Genomic DNA, 22,661 nt, shown 5'->3' with positions numbered 1-22,661 from the left:
GCTCGGCTTGACCCGGGCATTCACCACCTTGGACATAGTCCTCGCAAAACCCCTCCAAAACCCATCCAGCGCCGGGCACGACCAGAACATATGGACGTGATTTGCCGGGCTCCCCGAGCACCTCCCACATCTGCACTCCACCCCAAAGAACCTACTCAACCTCGCGCCTGTCATATGCGCTCTGTGAGTAACTTTAAACTGTATTAGGCTGAGCCTGGCGCAAGAGGAGGAAGAATTAACCCTACTCAGGGCATCAGCCCACAGACCCTCATCTATCTCCTCCCCAAGCTCCTCCTCCCACTTGCCCTTTAACTCCTCCACCGAGGCCTCCTCCTCTTCCTTCAGCTCCTGGTATATCGCCAAAACCTTGCCTTCTCCAACCCATACACCCGAAATCACCCTGTCCTGAATCCCACGTGCCGGAAGCAGCGGGAATTCCCTCACCTGCCGCCCTCACTTGCATTTACCTGAAAGCGTTTCCCGGGGTTAGCCCAAACTTCTCCTCCAGTGCCCCTAGGCTCACAAACGTCCCATCGATGAACAGGTCCCCCATTCTTCTAATCCCTGCCCGATGCCAGCTCCGAAACCCCCCATCGATCCTTCCCGGGATGAACCGATGATTCTCCCGAATCGGTGACCAAACCAAGGCTCCCACCTCGCCCCTGTGTCGCCTCCACTACCCCCAGATCTTCAGAGTCGCCGCCACCACCGGACCCGTGGTGTACCTTGTCGGCGAGAGCGGTAACGGTGCTGTCACCAGCGCCCTCAGGCTCGTGCCCACACAGGACGCCATCTCTTGCCTCTTCCACGCTGTCTCCTCTCCCTCCATTACCCACTTACGGATCATCGCCACATTGGCAGCCCAATAATAGCCACACAAATTCGGCAGCGCTAGCACCCCCTCGTCCCTGCTACGCTCCAGAAACACTCTCTTCACCTTCGGTACCTTATTCGCCCACACAAATCCTATGATGCTCCTGCTTACCGGTTTGAAAAAGGCCTTGGGGATCAAAATGGGAAGGCACTGGAACACAAGGAGAAACCTCGGGAGGACCGTCATTTTGACCGACTGCACCCTACCCGCTAGTGAGAGTGGCAGCATATCCCATCTTTTAAAATCCTCCTCCATCTGCTCCACCAATCACGCCAAATTGAGCTTTTGCAGGGCCCCCCAACTCCTAGCTACTTGGATCCCTAGGTACCAAAAGCTCCTTTCCGCCCACTTCAGCGGTAGCTCGTCTATCCCCCTTCCCTGGCCCCCTGAATGCACCACAAAGAGCTCACTCTTCCCTACGTTGAGTTTATACCCCAAAAAGTCCCCAAACTCCCTAAGGATCCGCATGACCGCCGCCATCCCCTCCACTGGATCCGCAACATACAACAACAGGTCATCGGCGTACAACGACACCCGGTGTTCCTCTCCCCCCCGGACCACTCCCCTCCATTTCCTGGACTCCCTCAGTGCCATGGGCAGCAGCTCAATTGCCAGTGCAAACAACAAGGGGGGGATAAGGGGCCGCGTTCCCCCGGTACAGCCGAAAGTACTCCGACCTCCGCCAGTTCGTAGCCACACTCGCCACTGGGGCTCTATATAGCAGCCTGACCCAACTGATGAACCCCTCCCCAAACCCAAACCTCCGCAACACTTCCCAAAGATACTCCCACTCCACCCGATCAAAGGCCTTCTCCGCGTCCATAGCTGCCACTACCTCCACTTCCCCCTCCACCGAGAGCATCATAATTACATTGAGGAGCCTCCGCATATTTGTATTTAGCTGCCTACCCTTCACAAATCCCGTCTGGTCATCATGAATCACTCCCGGGACACAGTCCTCAATTCTCATAGCCAGCACCTTCTCCAGCAACTTACCGTCAACATTGAGGAGCGAGATTGGTCTATACGACCCACATTTCAATGGATCCTTGTCCCGCTTCAAGATCAAAGAGATCAGCGCCCTGGACATTGTCGGGGGCAAGGTCCCCCCCCTCCCTCGTCTTATTAAAAGTCCTCACTAGCAACGGGCCCAGCAGGTCCACATATTTCCTGTAAAATTCAACCGGGAACCCATCCGGCCCCGGGGCCTTCCCCGCCTGCATGCTCCCCAATCTTTTAACCAGCTCCTCCAGCCCAATCGGCACCCCCAAACCAGCCACCACCTCCTCCTCCACCCTCGGGAACCTCAGCTGATCCAGGAATCGTCGCATCCCCTCACCCCCGCTGGGGGCTCAGACCTGTACAGATCCCCATAGAAGTCCCTAAATACCTTGTTTATTCTCACCGCACTCCGCACCGTATTCCTCCCTCTACCCTTGACTCCACCAATCTCCCTCGCAGCCTCCATCTTCTGAAGCTGATGTGCCAGCATCCGACTCGCCTTCTCCCCAGACTCATACGCCGCCCCCTGCACTTTCCTCCACTGTGCCTCTGATTTCCCCGTGGTCAACAGGTCGAATTGCGTCTGGAGGTTCCGTCGCTCCCTAAGTAGCCCCTCCTCGGGGGCCTCTGCATACCTCCTGTCCACCCTTAAAATCTCCCCCACCAACCTCTCCCACTCCCTCCCCTCTCCTCCCTGTGGGCCCTAATGGAGATTAGCTCTCCCCTGACCACCGCCTTCAATGCCTCCCAGACTACCGCCACCTGCACCTCCCCGTTGTCGTTGGCCTCCAAGTATCTTTCAATACACTCCCGCACCCGCCCGCACACCCCCTCATCCGCCAACAGTCCCACATCGAGGCGCCACAGCGGGCACTGGTCCCTCTCCTACCCCAACTCCAGCTCCACCCAATGCGGGGCGTGGTCCAAGATGGCGATGGCCGAATATTCCATTCCCTCCACTTTCGGGATTAGCGCCCTACTCAAAATGAAAAAGTCTATCTGGGAGTAGGCTCTATGGACGTGGGAAAAGAAGGAAAATTCCCTGGCCAGCGGCCTGACAAACTTCCATGGATCCACTCCCCCCATCTGGTCCATAATCCCCCTGAGCACCTTGGCAGCAGTCGGCCTCTTACCCGTCCTGGACCTAGAACGGTCCAGTGCTGAGTCCAGCACCGTGTTGAAGTCCCCCCCCACATTATTAAGCTTCCTACCTCCAGATCCGGAATCCGACCCAGCATGCGTTTCATAGATCCGGCATCATCCCAATTCGGGGCATATACGTTCACCAGTACCACCCGCACCCCCTGCAACTTACCACTCACCATCACATATCGACCTCCATTATCCACTACAATATTCAGTGCCTCGAACGACACCCGCTTCCCCACCAGTATTGCAACCCCTCTGTTCTTCGCATCCAGCCCTGAATGAAAGACCTGCCCTACCCATCCCTTTCTCAGCCTAACCTGATCTGCGACCTTCAGACATGTCTCCTGGAGCATAACCACGTCTGCCTTCAGTCCCTTTAAGTGCGCGAACACCCAGGCCCTCTTGACTGGCCCGTCCAGGCCCCTCACTTTCCAAGTTATCAGCCGGATCGGGGGGGGCTACTGCCCCCGCCCCCCCCCCCCCTGCCGACTAGCCATCTCCTTTTCCAGGCCAGCCACGTGCCCGTGCCTCCCGCACCCTCCAGTCCCCCAGGCGGCGGACTCACGCCCCAACTACCTCTCCTACTTCCAGCTCCCCTTTGGCCAATGCAGCAGCACCCCAGTCCCCCCCCTCTCCCCCTCCCCCCCGCTAGATCCTCATCTAGCCATTTTGCTCCCCCCATGAAACTCCCGTAAGTCAGCTGACTCCTGCTGAGCCCGGCCTCTCCTGCCATTCCATCGACCCCCCAGCGTGAGAATTCCCCCACCCCTTGGCAGTCAGTGTGCGCTCCTATCCAGCACCGCCCTCCCCCCGGCCCCACCCCCATCCTTCCCTAACGCGGGAAAAAAGCCCGCGCTTTCCTGAGCCGGCCCTGCCCCCTTTGGCGCAGCTCCTTTTTGCGGCCTTACCCCAACTCCACATCCCCGGGCCTCCACCCCCCCTCTTCCTCCGCGGGGCCCTGCCCCTCCAACACCGACGCCCACACTCTCCCACAGCCCCCACATCAAATCCATTCACCCATCCCCACCCAGCACCAAAACAAAAAGAACATTCCCCAAACGCAGTAAACACAGTAAACATCCCCCCACGACAAACCCTCAGTTTGAGTCCAACTTTTCAGTCTGGATAAAGTTCCATGCCTCATCAGGAGTTTCAAAATAGTGGTGCCGATCTTGGAACGTGACCCACAATCGCGCTGGTTGCAGCATTCCGAACTTCACCCCCTTCCGATGGAGCACCACGTTAGCCCGGTTAAAACCAGTCCTCTTCTTAGCCACCTCCGCATTCCAGTCCTGGTAAATTCGGATTTCCGTGTTCTCCCACCTGCTGCTTCGCTCTTTTTTGGCCCATCTCAGGACACACTCTCTGTCGGGAAAGCTCCCGCGCCCATCAGCGAATTGAGCATCGTGCTCATATGCCCTGGCATCGGGTCCCTCCACTCCTTCAGGGCGACCCAGAATCCGAAGATTCTTCCTCCTCGACCTATTCTCCAGGTCCTCAAATTTTTCCACCCACCTCTTGTGCAGCACCTCGTGCGCCTCCACCTTCACCGCCAGGCCCAAGATCTCATCCTCGTTCTCCGAGGCTTTTTGCCGCACCTCCCGGATCGCCGCCACTTGGGCCTTCTGGGTCTCCACAAGCTTCTCAATCGCCGCCTTCATTGGCGCCAGCATTTCTGTCCTCAGCTCCTCAAAGCAGCGTTTAAGAAACTCCTGCTGCTCCTGCGACCACTGCGCCAATGCTGCTTGGTCTCCACCCGCCGCCATCTTGTTTTTCCTCCCTCGCATTTTCCGCTGCACCAGGATCACTTTTTTGACCGCTCCACTCCTGGACCAATCCATATACTGTCAGGGGGACCTTGCTGTTACCTTCCCACACTGGAAGCCGTCGAACAATTGCCGTTGGGGCCCCTCTGAAGAGCCCAAAAATCCCTTCCCGGCGTGAGCTGCCGAACGTGCGACCTACCTAGGCATAGCCGCAACCGGAAGTCCCATAGAGGATAACCTTAAGAGCCCAACTCTCTTTCATCTGGGAGCTAAATCGACTGTTTAAAGCACAAGTGTTCACAACCTGGCATTCTCAACACTTTTCTGAGGTTTTGGAAACCCACAGTCTATCCGCTGTTACCATGCAGGTACTATTGTGTAAAATTGCTTAAAAACCTGCCATTCTGAATTTTTACAGCACTAAATGGATTGCAACACAGAATTATGAATTCCATTGTAGTCTGTCTGAAATGCAAACTTATTGCTTTGGATTTTGTGACATTTTAAGAGATTCCTATAGAATGACTAGGAAGGTCTGGGTTGTATGAAGGTTGCATATTTAAGAACATTTGCATAACATCAAAGGTAAAATTTAATTTGTTTTGGCATTATTGTAGAAAAAGCCACTTGCTGTCATAAATCAAATCCAAATTTTAAGACCCTGGGCAGGATTCACCTGAAGAATTTCTATGTCCAGTTTTGGGCATGTTTGGCAGGATGCTTCTCGATGGCTGCAGTGCCGAGAATGATCCCGATATTCAATCGCCATTGGCAGTGCCAACCTGGCACCCAGGCACCTCGTCACTGCAAGCCTGGAGCCCAGGCAGTGCCCCAGGCACCCTGGTCATGCCACCTGGGCACTCTGATAGTGCCACCCAGACAACCTAGCAGAACCCAGGTGGCACTATCAGGATGCCAGAATGGCAGTGCCTGGGTGCCGAGGTAATGCCAGGGTACTACCCTGTCCTGGGCTCTAATGGCCTGCGAGACCCCCCCCCTCTGAGGTGCCAGCATGCCTGGTCCATGTTTGTGGAGAGCAGTGATAAACGGTACCCCGTTGAGGCCTCGCAGGTGCGGCCTTTGACTCCTGGGTACTGGGTGCATACGACGTCCGGGTATTTAAATGTGTCTAATGGCTTGTTCAAATATCATTATCTGGATCATGCCCATCAATGGCGTGATCCAGATCGCGCCGGGCATAGCGAGTCGGGTGACTAGCGATCGGCGCGGCACAAAGCTCGATTTGGGCGTCTTGCGGGATTCTGCTGGCCGGGCGTAACGCGTTCGCTGAATCGTACTCCTATCTGCTTTGATTCTTCAGTTTACACCATGTAAATGTCTCTGCCAGGAGCCTCATCTTTTACAATTACACCTCTTCGACAGCACAAACTAATGACATTTATTTTCTGTCTTCGTAACAATTTCATCATGAAAAAATAAACATCAACAATGCAATCATTGACATAAGTTGACCTAACAAATATGCACACAACGTGTAAACCTTTTATAACTTTCAGCAAAATGAACGTTCCGTTTGGACTAAAAAGCGTATTTTGAGGGCAGATGCCTCTCAGTTCTCCTTGTGACGCCTATGTGGAAATTGTCTATCTATAATTTTACATCGTTGGATTGAACATGGCATCATAATAAAAGGCTCTTTTAACAATGCTTTGCTGAAGTGCATGTGATGGGTTCCTGATTTAACACAGTACACCATGACTGAGCCCAACTGCTCAACAGAATATTCAAAAGGCAACATTTGCAGCCAGCAAGAGGGTATTAAATAGGCTCCGCTTAACTCCAGCTGCAGCAGACTGTTCATTTCAATTTTCCTCCCTGTCTTCTATAGAAAATGTCTTGTGCTGAAATCACCTCAGAGAGAACTGTCAACTCTCTTCTATTTAAATTCATTGTTTGTATTTCTCGTACAAAGTGCATCCTTCACTCACTTGATTAGGTTATTTTTCGTTTGTTAAACAAATATGTTTCTATGATCCTATGATGTTCTATGTTAAATTTATAAAGTGGAATTCAAAAAGTACATTGGCATTGGCAAATGACCTATTGTACTAAGGTACTGATGAAAATAGCACAAGAAGATCAGTATTTGTTAATGGAATCCTCCATCAAGTGAACTTGTGGCAGGCTTCTGGAAAGGTGTTGATTTTATTCTGGCCATGGAGAAAGGGATGAAGGGCCACACAGGTAACTAAAACAATTGAATATTTGCTCAACTCCAATTTCTTTGTTGAGGTGAACCTGGTCGTTCTGTCAATTGTATTGGTCCCTCAGCTTAGCTGAAATGTAAAGGGAAATACAATCACAAAATAAGGCTTTTTTTGCAGTATCTCTCGCAAGTGTTAAATAATCGTACCTTTTGCATCGTTTCATGAATCCAGTGTGACCAGCATCAGTAATTTGAGTGTATTTAAAGTTGTAGGTGAATTACTATCATACAAAGATACATTTTATAAAACTGAGCTAGCTTGTACAAATTGCACTTCTTAAAAAAAAGCCCAGCTATGAGCTGCAGTATTTCTTGGAGACTAAATCATCTGCAGTGTCTTGCTTGCAAGAAAAGAACAAATCTTTAGTTATGTTAAATATCTGATCACTCAGTCTGCATTTCCTATATTACAAGTGACTACACTTCAACAGAACTTCAATAATGGGTTGTGAAGCATTTTGGCTTGAGACAAGGAGTTGAAAGGTGCTACATTAATGCATCTCTAGTGCCCACATCATTTTGTGGAAAGTCTTTTCAACTTTTTTTGAGGGTCACCATGTTATTTACACCATGCTTATATGAAAATCCAGGCTCAAAACCATGTGTCATTATGAACCTGTAGTCTGGGTGTGTTCTCCACAACTAAACAAGTTGATTTATCAGGTGCAATATTGTTGCAAGGGCGTCTTCAATGATCTAGGCACAAATGGACAAAGAATTGGAATCTGCTGGAACAGTCCAGTGTATTTTTGAATTATCAGCAGTGTCTTTCTGTATTGAGTATGGTTTGTTTTATTGCTCCAGCTCAGAGATCTGCACATGAATTGCCAATGGTGGAAAAGCAGAGCACAGACAACTGTTTTGTTACGGGTGGACAACGAATGATCCTCACTGGTCAAAACTTTACGACCGAGTCAAAGGTTCTTTTCACAGAGAAGACTCCAGGTGAGTCATGTTTGTCAATTGAAACTGGAAGTGAATTGTATTGTTGATGAGGTGGGAGGTCGTTCTTTGTTTTGTGTCCTGTCGGTTATTAATTGATGGATGGCATTCCAATGAACTGGATGCAACCTTTGTTCCATGTCAGGACCAATAATGGCACAACCATTCTTTTCAGGTGCAGTTTAGGTTGTATGAAGCACAGAGTTTTTCCTACATTGCTCTGTTCTAGGAACTCAACCATTTATCTTAGGATCACACTTGCACTGTTCCAGTGTCGATGCACTTCCCTGATATCTCTCTGAATAAAGTGTCCACATACTTTGATGGTAATTCTAGACAATGATATTATATTTATTATATATTAGTCTGAAGTTGTTGTCAAACATTTCATTTTAAAATATTTCTGTGTGCATATCAAGATTATTGATCAACGAATGGAAGATCTCCATACCCAGTCAGGTAACTTGTTCACATAGAGCACTCCTAGATTGGGATAAAGAAAATATTATTTGATGTGAAGGAAAGCTTTGTATACAATGTACCAGAAACATGCCTATCTTCAAGCTCAGATGTTTCTCCATGGGCAGAATTTAATGTTTGTGACAGGGGTCTTTCCTGTTAACGGGGAACTGGTGGGAGTCTCATGTTGCCTCCGTTATGTGTCCATAAGGCAATAAAGAGCCAACGTCGGACCTTCCCCAGGTTGAAGGACCTCGGGGACAGAAATCACAGCCCATTAAGGGTGTCAGACAAGCAGAAGCTGGGAGCTCTCCATTAACTGTCAATTCCACTGGGAGTAGTGACAGCTGTGGGCAATGGATCCACCAGAAGCCCAAGATTAACAAGAGAGCCCAGGCTAAAGATGAGTGAAGGCAGGATGGGGGTCGTGGGGTGGGGAACACTGGCGGAAGGTTGAAGGTAAGGGCAGTGGGTGGCTCTGCCCACTGCCTTTACCTTCAAGTATTAATTGTACATTCAAAATATCTTCCACCATAAAGACTGATGCAAGATATCTCTTTAATTCCTCTGCCATTTCCTTGTTCCCCATAACTATCTCCCCAGATTCATTTCTAAGGGGTTACTTTGACCTTCCTCTTTCTCTTGTCACCCTGCAAGGGAAAGAAGATATTGGTAGGAGTAGTGTATAGACACCAAACAGTAGCTACACTGTAGGATAGGGTATAAATCAATAAATAATAGGAGCATGTAAAAATAATAAAGCAAGAATTATGGGTGACTTTAATCTTTATGTCGATTGGGTTAATAAAGTTGGAAAGGGTGGCTCCGGCAATAAATTCATAGAGTGGATTAGAAATAGTTTCCTCGGCAACATGCCATGGAGCCAACCAGGGAGCAAGCTATCTTGGATCTGATATGCGTAATGAGGCAAATTTAATAAATGATCAGAGAATAAAAGATCCCCTCGGAAGTAATGATCATAACATGATAGAATTTAATATTCAGTTTGAGAGTGAGAAACTTGGTTCAGTAACAACTGTGTTCAACTTGAATAAAGGGGACTACAATGAAATGAAAATAGAGTGAGATAAAGTGGACTGGGCAGATAGATTAGCAGGAAAAACAAGCAGCGGCAGACATTTAAGGAGGTAATTCATGACTCTTAGCAAAAATATATCCCAATAAGGAGGAAAGAGTCTCAGGGAGGGATAAACCAACCATGGCTAACCAAGGAAGTTCAGGAGAGTATTAAGCTGAAAGAAAAAGCATATAAGGAGGCAAAAGTCAGTGATAGCCCCAAACATTGGGATTAATTCCAAATCCAGCAAAGGAAGACTAAAAAGATAATAAAGCAAGGAATATAAAAACTGAAAATTGGAGCTTCTTTAAATATATAAAAAGGAAGAGAAAGGTCAAAGTGACCCCTTAGAAAATGAATCTGGGGAGATAGTTATGGGGAACAAGGAAATGGCAGAGGAATTAAAGAGATATCTTGCATCAGTCTTTATGGTGGAAGATATTTCAAATGTACAATTAATACTAAAGAATATGGGGTTAAATTAAATACCAGCACTAGAGAAGCAGTACTAGACAACTAATGAGGGTGAAGGCAGATAAGTTCCCTGTCTTTGATGGCTTGCATCCTCGGATCCTAAAAGAAGTAATTACAGAGATAGTCGATGCATTGGTTGTAATTTTCCAAAAATCCTTGGATTCTGGAGAAGTACTGGATGATTGGAAACCTACCAATGTGACACCTCTATTCAAAAAGGGAGGACGTGTCAAAAGACGGTTGCCTATAGGCCAATTAGCATAACATCTATTGTTGGAAAAATGTTGGAATCAATTATTAAGGAAGTAATAGCAACACATTTGGAAAAACATAATCTAAACAAACAGGGTCAGCATGGCTTCTTGAAAGGGAAATCGTGTCTCAATAATTTATTAAGGTTTTGAGGAATTCTCAACCCGAGTGGATAGAGGGGGACCAGTAGATGTGTTGTATTTAGACTTCCAGAAGGCGTTCCTCACAAAAGGTTAAGTCATAAGATAAAAGCCCAGGGTGTTGGAGGTAGTATATTATCCTGGATAGAGATTTGGCTAATGGGCAGGAAACAACGAGTGGGGATAAGGGGTTCTTTTTAAGATTGACGACCAGTAACCAGTGGTGTTCCACAAGGATCAATGCCAGGACCGCAACTGTTCACAATAGATATTGATGGCTCAGAAGAAAGAAGCGAATGTACTGTAGCCAAATTTGAAGACGTTACAAAAATAGGTGGAAAGGCAAGTTGCGAGACGGATATATAAAATTTGCAAAGAGATATTGATAGGGTAAGTAAGTGGACAAAAAGTTGGCAAATGAAGTATAATGTGGGAAAATGTAAAATTATTCATTTGGAAGGGAGGACAAAAGAACAGTATTATTTAAATGTAGGACAACTGCATAAAAGCTGTAACACAAAGGGACTTGGGGGTACATGCGCATGAAACACAGAAAGCTAGCACACAGGTGCAGCAGGTAATCTGGAAGGCTCATGGAATGTTAGCCCTTATTTCAAGGGAGTTGAAGTATAAGAGTAGGGAAGTCTTGCTGCAACCATACAATGTACTGGTGAGACCACTTCTGGAGTACTGACTAGTTTTGGTCCCCTTATCAAGATATAGGACGGGATTCTCCAATCCCCCAGTCAAGTGTTTCTCGATGGCATGCCGTTCGCTAGCAGCAGGATTCTCTCTTCCCGCCGCTTGTCAATGGTATTTCCCATTGAAGCCACCCCACGTCATTGGAAAATCTGCGGGTGGGTGTGCACTGCTAGCGGGAGAACAGAATCCCAACAGCTGGAGAATTCTGCCCATCATTTCATTGGAGGCGGTTCAGATAAGGTTCACTTGGATAAACCCGTATGGAGCGATTATCTTATAAGCAAAGATTAAACTGGTTGGGACTCTACTCATTGGAATTTAGAAGAATGAGAGGTGATCTCATTGAAACATGTAAGATTCTTCAGGGGCTTGACAGGGTAAATGCTGAGAAGATGTTTCCCCTCATCGGAGAGGGGAATACCAGAGGGATTGCTCTCAGAATAAAGGGGTGCCAATTTTAGACTGAGATAAGGAGGAATATCTTCCTCAGAGGATTGTGAGTCTTTGGAACTCCTTGCCAAAGAGAGCTGTGAGGCAGCGTCCTTGTGTATATTTAAGATTCAGATAGATGGATTCTTGAACAGTAAGGGAATCGAGGGTTACACGGAATGGCAGGAATGTGAACATGGGGAATGTCAGATCAGCCATGATCCTATTGAACGGCAGAGTGGGCTCTTGTTCCTATTTCTTATGGTCTTATGTTCTTCTCTAAATATTGAGCTGCCCTGTCACATGGAAAGAGCATCGTTCACCTTTCCAGAGGCAGATTATCAGATTGCTATCACCATTGTGCTTTTGCATTTTTCCGTTGCAATTTGTTTGCACAAATATACCATTATGTCAGCCTTAGCTGAGGGAATGAACCTTGACCAATGATCCAACAGCATGCAAGAGGAAATGGCAGGCTGAAAACCTACTCCCAATTGGAATAATCACAGAAGAATCATAGAATCCCTACAGTGCAGAAGGAGGCCATTTGGCCCATCAAATCTGTACTGACTCCCTGAAAGAGCACCACACCTAGGCACCGTTCCTGCCCTACCCCCATAACTCCAACTAGCCTTTTTACACTAAAGGACAATTTAGTACAGCCAATCTATAGCCACCTAACCTGCGCATCTTTGGACTGTGGGAGGAAACCGGAGCACCCAGAGGAACCCCACGCAGACACTGGGAGAAAGTGCAAACTCCACACAGACAAACACCGAGGTCGAAATCGAACCTGGGTCCCTCATGCTGTGAAGCTGCAGTGCTAACCACTGTGTCACCGTGCTGCTCCAAAATAATACGACAGATCACATTTCCTAACAGAATTTGTTTTTTTTTGACAGTGTACAGCTTTCTTCCTGGCTGCAAATTCATAATTTTTTAGAAAGTTGTCCATTCTTAAACAGCATTAAGGAAGCTTAGTATTTTTCTAAAGCTGGATGATACAGTTTGCTGTGTGGTACACAAACAATGCTGCTGTTGCTGCTTTTGATCTAGTGATAATAGAGGGACAGGAAGTCAAAAATGAATGGTTCGGTAACTGATAGTCAAATGCGAGGTGGTGTGTCTTAATTGCTGCTGAACCTGTGCGTCATGTCAACTGTTTGTTCAAGATCATAGCAGTAAGACATACAACGGGACCGGAGACAAATGCAGTTGTACTGAGAAGAAAGGAAGGAGGACTGGGAGTTACTATAGAAAGGTTCCACTCACCAGTTGCTCTCATATTTGCCAAATATGTGGAATATTAGAAAACGTCCCAGAAAACAAATCTTTTTGGCACTCCATAAGATGAGATGGTGCCTGTTTAATGGTACGATTTAGTTAAACACTTTATACAGCAATGTAGCAATACTGGTCATCTAGATTTTTCTAGGGACTACTTTGGATGGGACCCGGTGCAGCTGGGATTTCAAATTCATGTGGGAGGTCATTGCAGAATTCTGACCCTGGAGAACAGTTTGGAATTTAAAAGGACTGACAAGGATGGAGAGTGGGAAATGCGGCCTCCACTAATTAATGGCCCCTTCAGTTGCTTAAAGAGTTTGTTAAGGGGCCTGCAAGTGCGTGATTGTAATTTTTATGCTTTTCCGGCAAGTCTGGACATGTTCATTGACAGCCCATGGTAAATTGATTTATAATGTTTTAAAATTTACTCTCTGGTGCCAGCTAGTGCAGGCATGAGCGCAGCTCCTACCATTCTAGTCCATTGCTGCTTTTGGCTGCCTGTCACCTCTAGGAGCTGCCTGCTCTGATTGGAAAAGCAGTAGAAGCCCCCAACATGGCTATTGCCTGCCCTTGCCACTGGGATCAGGCAGGAAGCTCTCGCCTCATAGGGATGCAAAGTTCCTCTAATGGGGCATCTAACTCTCCTTCTGGCTAATTAGGTCATGTCCATTTAAAAATAGTGTCACGAGAGCGACACAGCCTTGGCATGGAGTTAGGACCTGGAATTCATCCCGGCATCAGGTTCCCAACCCCACATTGAAAACTTGGCCCACGGCTTCACGTTTGAAAAATCAGAAGCCTTTTGTAGCCTTACATTGTCCAAGAGCACCTCAGTTTGAAGTGAAATTGAAATGTTTAAATACTTTTCCTGAAATTAGAGGTTGTTCCGAACACATTTCATCGGTCGAGAGCCTTCCAAAAGTGTTGAGGCACAACACTCAGTATACACAAGACTCCTAAGTCTGACCAACTAAAGAAACCCCAATTGACTTACCCAGACACAGTGATGATTGGTTACAGTTGGAAACTACAACAATGCATCTTCCCAGATTCATGTAAGTGTTCTTTTCTGGTAGGTTCACCCTCTCAGCACACATGAGAGAATGGGTGAAGCCATCATAGTTCGGAAGCAGGAACAAAACATAGAGGGCTAAAATGGTTTCTCTACTTTGCAATGGATCTCATCAAATGCAGCGACAGTGAAGCATTCTGTTAAAATCAAATTGCAGTTTGAAAATGTAATTGTTTTTTTATCATGTCCCCTATGTTCTCACTGAGGTGCTCCTTTGCCTCTGTTTGTTTCCCCATGTTTTCAGTCTAGGTTGTTGGGCCTAATCACTTCCGATTATTAATGGGTAATGTTGGTCAGCCTCAAAATGTCTTCCATCTCAAATGGAATTTCACCAGAAAGGGAAACCTTTGTAGCTTGCCTGTTCCACCCTGATCACTTTTCTTTCATAGAATAGTTGAATCACTACAGTGCAGAAGGAGGCCACCCAGCCTACCAGCCTATTGAGTCTGCACCAACCCTCTGAAAGAGCACCCGATCAATCCTGGTAACCCAGTAACCCCACCTAACCTTTTGGACACTAAGGAACAATTTAGCATGGCCAATCCACCTAACCTGCACATCTTTGGACTGTGGGAGGAAACCAGAGCACCCGGAGGAAGCCCACGCGGGCACGGGGAGAATGAACAAACTCCACACAGGTAGTCACCCAAGGCTGGAATTGAACCTGGCTTACTGGCAATGTAAGGCTGCAGTGCTAACCACTGTGCCACTGTGCCACCCCGTTCCAGTTTGGATATAATTGTCATATTTACTAAATTGCAGATAGTTCAATCAGTGAGGCATTCTTGCATATTGCACAGTAGCACCAACTCTAATTCTGAATTAATAGAAGCTGCTGAAATGTTGGGACTGTTTGTACCTGGAATGTAGAAACATGCCTGCTGGGCTCGGCAGCTCCCAATCCATTACCAGTGCGATTGCATCTCAAAACAGAGCAAAGCATTGTTTTTGAAAATAAACAACCCTTACATTCTGAAGTTATTTAACAGTATTTATTTTTGACCTCATTACAGCTCATAAATTTTCTATGCAGCCAGTTGGCCTTACCTGACATTTGTAGGTTGCAGGTTCACTTGGCAACTCTGTAGCCAGAACAATTTGGCAAATACTGTTGCAACTTTGGGCAGATTCTTCTCTTAATTTCTTTACATTCTGTTGCAATTCATTTAATTTCAACTGATTATCTGCCCGATCATCGAACTTACCAATCCACAGCAGTATGTTCTTGATTTGCTGAGTAGGTTTCACACTGCTGCCCCAGCATTGCCTCTTGCAACCAATCTTATCTTGGAGTTAGTGCATTTTGGTGTTTGTGCAAGAATTATTGTTGTCTGAATTTCCAGTGTAAATCAATGAGCTGGGGACACTTAGTTTAACCCAACTACGTTGCAGTATAACTCTGTGAACATCATGGAGTTAAATGAATGACCAAATACAAATAATTCTATGAAAGGCAGAGTTTGTAGGAATTTTGGTTGATTTCCCTACTAACAGAAACAATCTGGAACTTTATAGCTTTTTAGCTCTTTAATTAATATGGGCAACTACCTCTGTCAGGTTTTCACTGGCTGTCGTCTTTGTATGGTGCTGTGATAGCAGCGGGGCACTGTTTATAGTTTACCTTTGAAGACTGTTCTGCCTTCTTGCATTTTTATGGAGTATTTTTTTAATAAATAAAACAATATGATGTTGCGGTCTGATCTTTATAAATGGAAAGGTGCAAATCAGCCAAAAAACTGGCACAAAGTTCTGGAATTCCCTATTCAGCAGTGAGTAATGAATTCTCGATGTAATTCTCGAGTTTTAAGGTGCATGAATTCTGACTGGTAATCTTGATGTAGCTTGTTCAATGTAAGCTTAAAGAAACACAAATGTATGACTACTTTCAGAAGCGGGCTCTTTTTTTTCAATAACTAAAACCAATATTTATTTTACGCCTGTTTCTTTCCATTTGGATCTAATCATTTTTAGTTTTTGATGAACACTGGGCGGGATTCTCCGACCTCCCGCCGGGTCGGAGAATCCCCGGGGGGACGACGCGAATCCCGCCCCGCCGCCCTGACTGCCATATTCTCCGGTGCCGGCTTTTGGGCGGGGGCGGGATTCCAGCCACGCCGGACGGGGCCCTTGGCAGCGGCCCCCCCCTGGCGATTCTCTGGGCCCCGATATGCCGAGCGGCCGTCCATTATTGGCCAGTCCCGCCGGCGTGAATCACTCAACTCACATACAGGTGGGAACTGGCAGGTAAGTCGGCGGGGGCCGTCCTCGGAAGGGCGCGGGGGGGATCTGACCCTGGGGGGCCCCACGGTGGCCTGGCCTGCAATCGGGTCCCACCGAAGGGCTCTGCCATGGCCGGCGCAGAGAAGAGAACCCCCTGCGCATGTGCCAAAATACGCCGGCTGGCCTGCGCATACGTGGATTCACACAGGCCATTCCGCGCATACGCGCGATCACGCCGGCCCTTCGGCGCATGCGTGAACTTTCGGGGGCTGTTGACGCCAGAGTGATTGGCGCTGGTTTTCCTGCCGGCATGGGGACTTAGTCCCAAAAAGGGAGAATCCCGGCCACTATTTTTAAGTAGCACAATTTCACACAAGTGACGTGACTTCTGGTTTGCCGTTGATTTCTTTATAATTTTTTTAAAATGACTGATTTTACAGCTTTTTTGTCTTGTTGACCAACTCACTGTTAATTACTGTGGGTGGGATTTTCCAGACCCCCCCGCAGCGTATTTTCTGGAAGGAGTGGCGGCCTGCCATTGGCCGGCAGTGGGATCTTCTGATCCTGCCTATGTCTTCAGGGTTTTGCATGCCCCACAATCTCCTCTGCCGGGGAATGCACCGCAGGGGGTCGTCAGCAGCGGGACTGGAAGATCCCACTGGCGGGAAGGACTGTAAAATCTTGGCCTTTGTGTAAGTGGAGTTACTATCACTAACAGACTCATGACAATAAAGATTATTATTATTGTCTCTTTCTATTCATATATTTAGACAAAAGAGAATAAAAAAATGTTTTTTAAACTGGGAGACTTGTAAAAGATTTACATGTATAAATCCAATATAGGCCAGAATTCTCCGGCTGTTGCTTGGCGACAGGATGCTCTGGTTCTGCTGGCAGCGCACTCCCGCCCACTGGTTTCCTCGTGGCATGGGGCGGCTTCAATGGGAAATCCTATTGACAGCGTGGGAGCAGAGAGTCCTTCCGCGACCAACGAAGTGGCCCACCGCCTCCTTCCTCTGAGAAACACGTGGCTGGTAGGCCGGAGAATCCCGCTTATAAACCTTATCATATGGCCTCACGTTTTCACTTTTGGCGCAGTCTGCAATCCAAAGCAAATTGCATTCAAATTCTGCTAGTTTTCTAAATTAATTTTTTTTGCCTCAGATTCTGAAAGAAAGAAAAGTCGCTGTATGTCTCAAAGCACTTTACTGTCATCTAATTACTTTTAAAGTAGAGTCATTGGTGTAACATAGGAAATACGGCAGCAGATTGGTGCACAGCAAACTCCCATAAACAACAATGGGATAGTCTGTTTGCTTGTGATGTTGATTGAGGGATAAACCTACGGCCAAGAAACACAAACTCTTTATTTAGGAGGTCTCTCAGGGGTCATTTTATTTAGAGGATCTGGGGGTGGTCTCTTTATTTAGGGATCTCTGGGTGGTTGTGGTGGGTGTCTGGTGAGGGTGGGATGGGCTGGTCTTGCATTGAAGAACCCTGCTGTTCTTCAAAATACTGCCATGGGAGACTGATGCGGCCTCAGTTTAATGTCTTGTCCGAAAGACGGCACCTTGGACTGTACAGCATTCCCACAGTACTGCACTGAAGCGCCAGTTAAAAATCGAGGCTGGCTCAGGCTTCTGCTCATATTTATTTGCACATTTCCAAAGTAATATCGTCCATTCGCCTACTCAATTGGTCACCTTTTTAGAACATATCTTTTAAAAATATTTCCTTTATTAAAAAAAATCTTGACGTATGAGGGTAACCTGCTGCAATTTATTTAATACAATTGAAAATACACCATTTGTGAATACCCTGATTTTAAATAATTGAAATGAATTTTAAAAATGTACAGACTCATATTTCATGTTCCATGGCGAAGAGTAGGGAAAATTAAATATTGGACGGGATTCTCTGCCTCACGACGCCACAAACTCGAAAGGCGATCGGGAGGACAATCGGGCATCCAGCCAAAATCGAGGTCTGCATCCCATGCCAAATCAAATGCCATGTTCTGGCCCCCTGCTGGTCGGGCACCATATTCTCTGGCCTGCATGATTCTCCAGTCTTCTGGGCCAGGAATCACATGGGTGCGATTTACTATAGGTATTTCCCAGCGGCCCTGACGTGGTGGGCCAAGGGGGTAATTCCTGAAGGGAGTTGCCCCAAAGACCATCGGAGGGAACTCTCCCTGCCCACAATGCAATACCAGCCCACCCCACCCCCACCAGACACCCACCTGCCACGCAGAGACCCCCTAAATAAAGAGACCCCCCTAGACCCTCTAAATAAAAGGACCCCCAGAGACCTCCTAAATAAAGAGACCCTCCACAGACCTCCCAGAAAAGAGAAACCTGTGAGGAAGCCCCCCAGAAAAGAGACCCTGTCTGGAAGCTAGTGAGCAGTCCAGACAGACACAGTTTAAAAACATAACTCTTGTAACACTCACCTGGGCAATACACCTGTGGGCTGAGACACAGGAAGCACCACGTGACAGTGCTTAGAAAGAGAAACCAGTAGCCTGTTTTTAAACCCCCCAGTTCTTTGAGCTTAAAGCCATTCATTCATTCCCCTTACTGGGCTGTGATTGACAGCTTCCACACACACATTGCTGTCAGCCTGGTTTCATTCATCTTCCATCAGGGTTGAGTAACTCTGAGGTGCTCTAACCACAATGTTTCTAAACATCAACCACTTCAAAGAGACTGAAGTTCATTCCAATCACCCTCCCCTTCACACCTGAGTGATTTTGAAGTGCTCAGCTGGAAATTGGCAACACTTAATTCTCCGAGATAAAAGCCAAATCAGAAGGAAGCCGGCATCTTCGGGCGGTCCCGGCTGGGCCTAGATGTGCTTTTCACCACTGTGTGGACTTACTGTGAGTAAGAAATAAACTTTTTGGACTTAGTCATCGGGGAGTCCCGAAAAGATATCAGGGAAGGAAACAATCTGAATACCAGAGAAGAAGATACAGTGAATTTCTGTCAAATCTGGTACAGTAAAATAGAGGGAAAATAAAAAAAGTGTATTAAGATAGAGAGAACAAGACAGAAAGGAAACATTAAAATAAATTAATATTTAAAATTCTCAACCTCTAGGAACTACTTACTACATGTGGGAGTGAGAGTCTATAGTTTCCTCATTCCCTTTCTGTGTCTCCAATGTTGAGTTGTGTGTCACAACAATAAATCATGTTAATGACAGGGTCCTTCAGGAATGAGTTCCCAACTCTAAATGACTGCAGTGGGATTAATTTGTATTAATGATGTAAGTGCAGCAATTTCTTGATGCAAGATAAGGAAGCTCGTGCTGAATTGTAATTGCTGGGGGTCCTGTTAAGGTTAATACGGTAACAGCGCAAATTGTCCAGCAATTTGTGGCAAAGCAGAACTCTGGCATATCGCTTCTTTGTTACAAACTGCTGTTTAATTTTAGGCACGATTGATGTCTGGGGATTCAGTATTATTTTCCAGCCATTTCTGGGCCATCATCTTTGGGGGGCCCCTCTCCTTTAGATTAGTGGTCTCGAATGGTGCATGTGTGTAGTATTAGAATGTGTGTGTGTTTTTCTCCTCTGCTCCAAGGCTTTGGCCTTCATAATTTTTTATTTGTTTCCACACAACTGAGTATGTCTCCATTTTGAAGTGCCCTGGTAGTCCTCGACCTGCCTTAATTGTACCCACTCCTCCGAATGAAGTTGACATTGCTCTGTAGCTCCAGCCTTGTGATTGGGCTTGCAACGTTGCGAGCTCACAGTCCCCCTGCCCCTTCCCCTTAATAAGACGGCAATTGCGGAGGCAGCCAATTAGCAGTCTACCTCCTGGAAAATTGCTTTGTCAGGTGTGAGACCCCATTTGGCCCTGACGTCAGGCTCCAGGAGCCCATGGGAAAATCCAGTCACTAAATTGAGAAAAGATGGTGCCACTTTTGAAGTTTTCAATTTCCAGCGCAACAGAGTGTATCTTGAGCAAACTTTTAATTTCAGCTCGGCAAAGTGTGGATTGCAAACCTAAAAATAAGCCTGAGGTGAATCTAGGTTTGATCCGCAAAGCTTTTAACTGCAAATGATAGTAAATTATGCATATTGTAATGGATAGGGAGAAAAGCTTCTGTGAGATGAGATCCAAATTGGTTCCTTCAAAGATGCAGCTTGCCAGTATTAAATTGACCACCCTGATTGTTTTCCTTGTAGAAAAAAATGTTTTAAAAAGGTGTGACTTCATTTTAGAATTCGAAGTATTGCTATTTGGGGATTTTGTTGGTGGGAATGGGTTGACCCAATTGATGACACCTCTTTTGGAATTGCGATTATTTTCTCCAGAGCAAGGAAATTTACGTTCAAGATGTTTGCTGCATGTTAAATCTTGTAAGAAGCCTGTGTATCCACCTCACACGTATATAATATTAAGTGATTGTTCATCCTACTGTATTTTTGAACACTTGGACGAACATGGAGCTATTGCTGGATCTGGTAATGATTAATAAAAATATATCAGGTTGGAAGACCAAAATGTGGGTTAGTGCTTTGGAAGTAGTGACCACAATATGGAGAGGATTAAGGTCCAAACAGAAAGGGACAAAATCAGTTCAAACATTGGAAAAACAGACTGATTAGTTCAGACTTTTGAACAATGGGGGATAAGTTAGCTGAGGTGAGATCCAAGAAGATATCGCAGCTCAGGGCTGTTTCTTTTAAATGGATTGTGAAAGATACTGAATAAGCATATTCCAAAGAGAAAAAAAAGCCACAAGCTGTTTTAGAATAAAGTAGATAAATCATGAGGATAAAAATGAATTAAATTGATGAAAAAGAACAAGAATATAATAGGAATAATAATGATAATATACTAAGGGAAAATATGAGAAAATAAGAAGAAGTTAGGAGTAGAATAAGGAAGGCTAAGAAAGTGTCTGAGGGGAAAGGCCTTTAAAAATCAAAGGAGAAAGTATTTCACAAATATATCAATAAAAATAAAATCATTAAAAGTGAGATGGGACCTCAGAGAAGAGGATTTGCAATTTGTAGATTAGCAAAAAAATGGGGAAGCTATTTAATCAGGACTTTGTACAATCACTACTTATATTGCAGAAGAGGAGAATCCTTAAAAAGTGGAGACCAATTACCCGCTAATGTTTTTTTGCAGTGTGTAGGTGATTTAAGCATGCAGTCCTTTTAAATTCTTTTGCATGACCACGCACACATGCCAACTAAAAGAGGCCTACCTGAACATGGCACATGTGGGAATTTATGAGTGGAAAGGAAGATGATTGATACATTTTTAGATGGCAAAAGAAAAGCGAGGCCCCAAGGCCTGATGGAATATATCAGAGAATCCTGAGAGAGATGAGGGACGAAATTGCCATGGCTCTAGAAATTCTGGGCGGGATTCTCTGGTTCCCCCAGCCGTGTGTTTCTAGGTGGCGCTCCAGTCGTTGGGATTCTCTACTCCTGCCGCTCGACAATTGGATTTCCCATTGAAGCCACATCGCTGGGAAACCCGCCGGCAGGGATGCATTACCGATGGGAAAAGAGAATCCCAACGGGCAGAAAATTCCAGCCTATGTATTTCTGGGCAGTATTGAGTGTGGATATGTGCTGGAGGACTGGAGTGTGGCCAGTGTAGCACCCATTCAAAAATAAATGAGACAAAACTGGAGGATATTTGTTTTAAAGAGATAATGGTTTTATCACAAGATGCATGGAAGATAAAAACCAAGAGATAATAATGACCTTTATAAAGCCTTGATAAGATCTCCAAGAGTATTGTGTGCAGTGTGGCTCCCCACATAAGAAGGCCATCAAAGTCTTTGAGAGAATAAAACAAAGATTCCCTAGGATTTTGCCTGGTATGAGGAAGTACAAATATAACTAAAGACTAGAAAAACTGCATTGTTAAAATGCAATGTAAAATTATTTGTTAGAACAACACATTACAGATGATGATGATGGAGCAAACATCATCGATGAAGCAGCTGACTGTCTTGAGGAATTCCTGCACTGATGACATTTTTCCTACTCTCAATCCTAAATGACCAGCTTATCCTGACACCAAGACTTCTCGCACTAGATTTTGCTTTGCATCATTAGCCACATTTACCTGTACCTCTGCTGCCTCACACTGAAACCCTTATGCATGCCTCCATCACTTCTGGACTTGGCTTCAGTGTCCTCCATGTTGCCTCCCATCATTCTTCCTTCATAAACTTCTAAACTTTGCTGGAGATATCCTGTCCGTCACTAAATCATGCCCATCTATCACTTATGCCCTTGCTCATCTGAATAAACTCCTGGGTGTGAGGGGCAGTGGGGGGGGGGAGGTGGTAGCTATCGATTGGCATGGATGTGGCATAGGGAGTGTGGGGGAAGTGAGGGGGTGAGGGCTAAAGAGACATTTTTTGTTTTCTGCTCTGTTCACTTAAACATAGTGCCAGGACACAGAGGCAGGCCTTGTGCCCAGCCCAATTCTGCTCTTGGCAGCCTCTGCACTGGTTCCAAGGTTGCCAGCCCTGGCCCTTTTAAAAGCCATTCAACCTCCCACCCCACCCCGCCAAAAATCCGAGCTGCAAGTGGACATTAAGTGCAAC

The 22,661-nt window shown here is 46.2% G+C and overlaps 1 protein-coding gene across 1 annotated transcript in view; it reads left to right on the top strand.

Moving 5' to 3' along the window:
- LOC140406324 (nuclear factor of activated T-cells, cytoplasmic 2-like) overlaps nucleotides 1-22,661 on the top strand; it is a gene marked incomplete at its 3' end in the record, with an annotated part of 137,945 nt that overhangs the window by 44,856 nt on the left and 70,428 nt on the right. The window contains exon 3 of the mRNA XM_072494442.1: nucleotides 7,823-7,963. Within this exon, the coding sequence (XP_072350543.1) occupies nucleotides 7,823-7,963 (141 nt within the window). The remainder of the gene's footprint in view (nucleotides 1-7,822; nucleotides 7,964-22,661) is intronic.

Source organism: Scyliorhinus torazame, unplaced genomic scaffold (genome assembly GCF_047496885.1).
Source record: "Scyliorhinus torazame isolate Kashiwa2021f unplaced genomic scaffold, sScyTor2.1 scaffold_482, whole genome shotgun sequence".
In the NCBI taxonomy this organism is placed as follows: Eukaryota; Metazoa; Chordata; class Chondrichthyes; order Carcharhiniformes; family Scyliorhinidae; genus Scyliorhinus; species Scyliorhinus torazame.
This window is presented reverse-complemented; position numbering and strand designations above follow the sequence as displayed.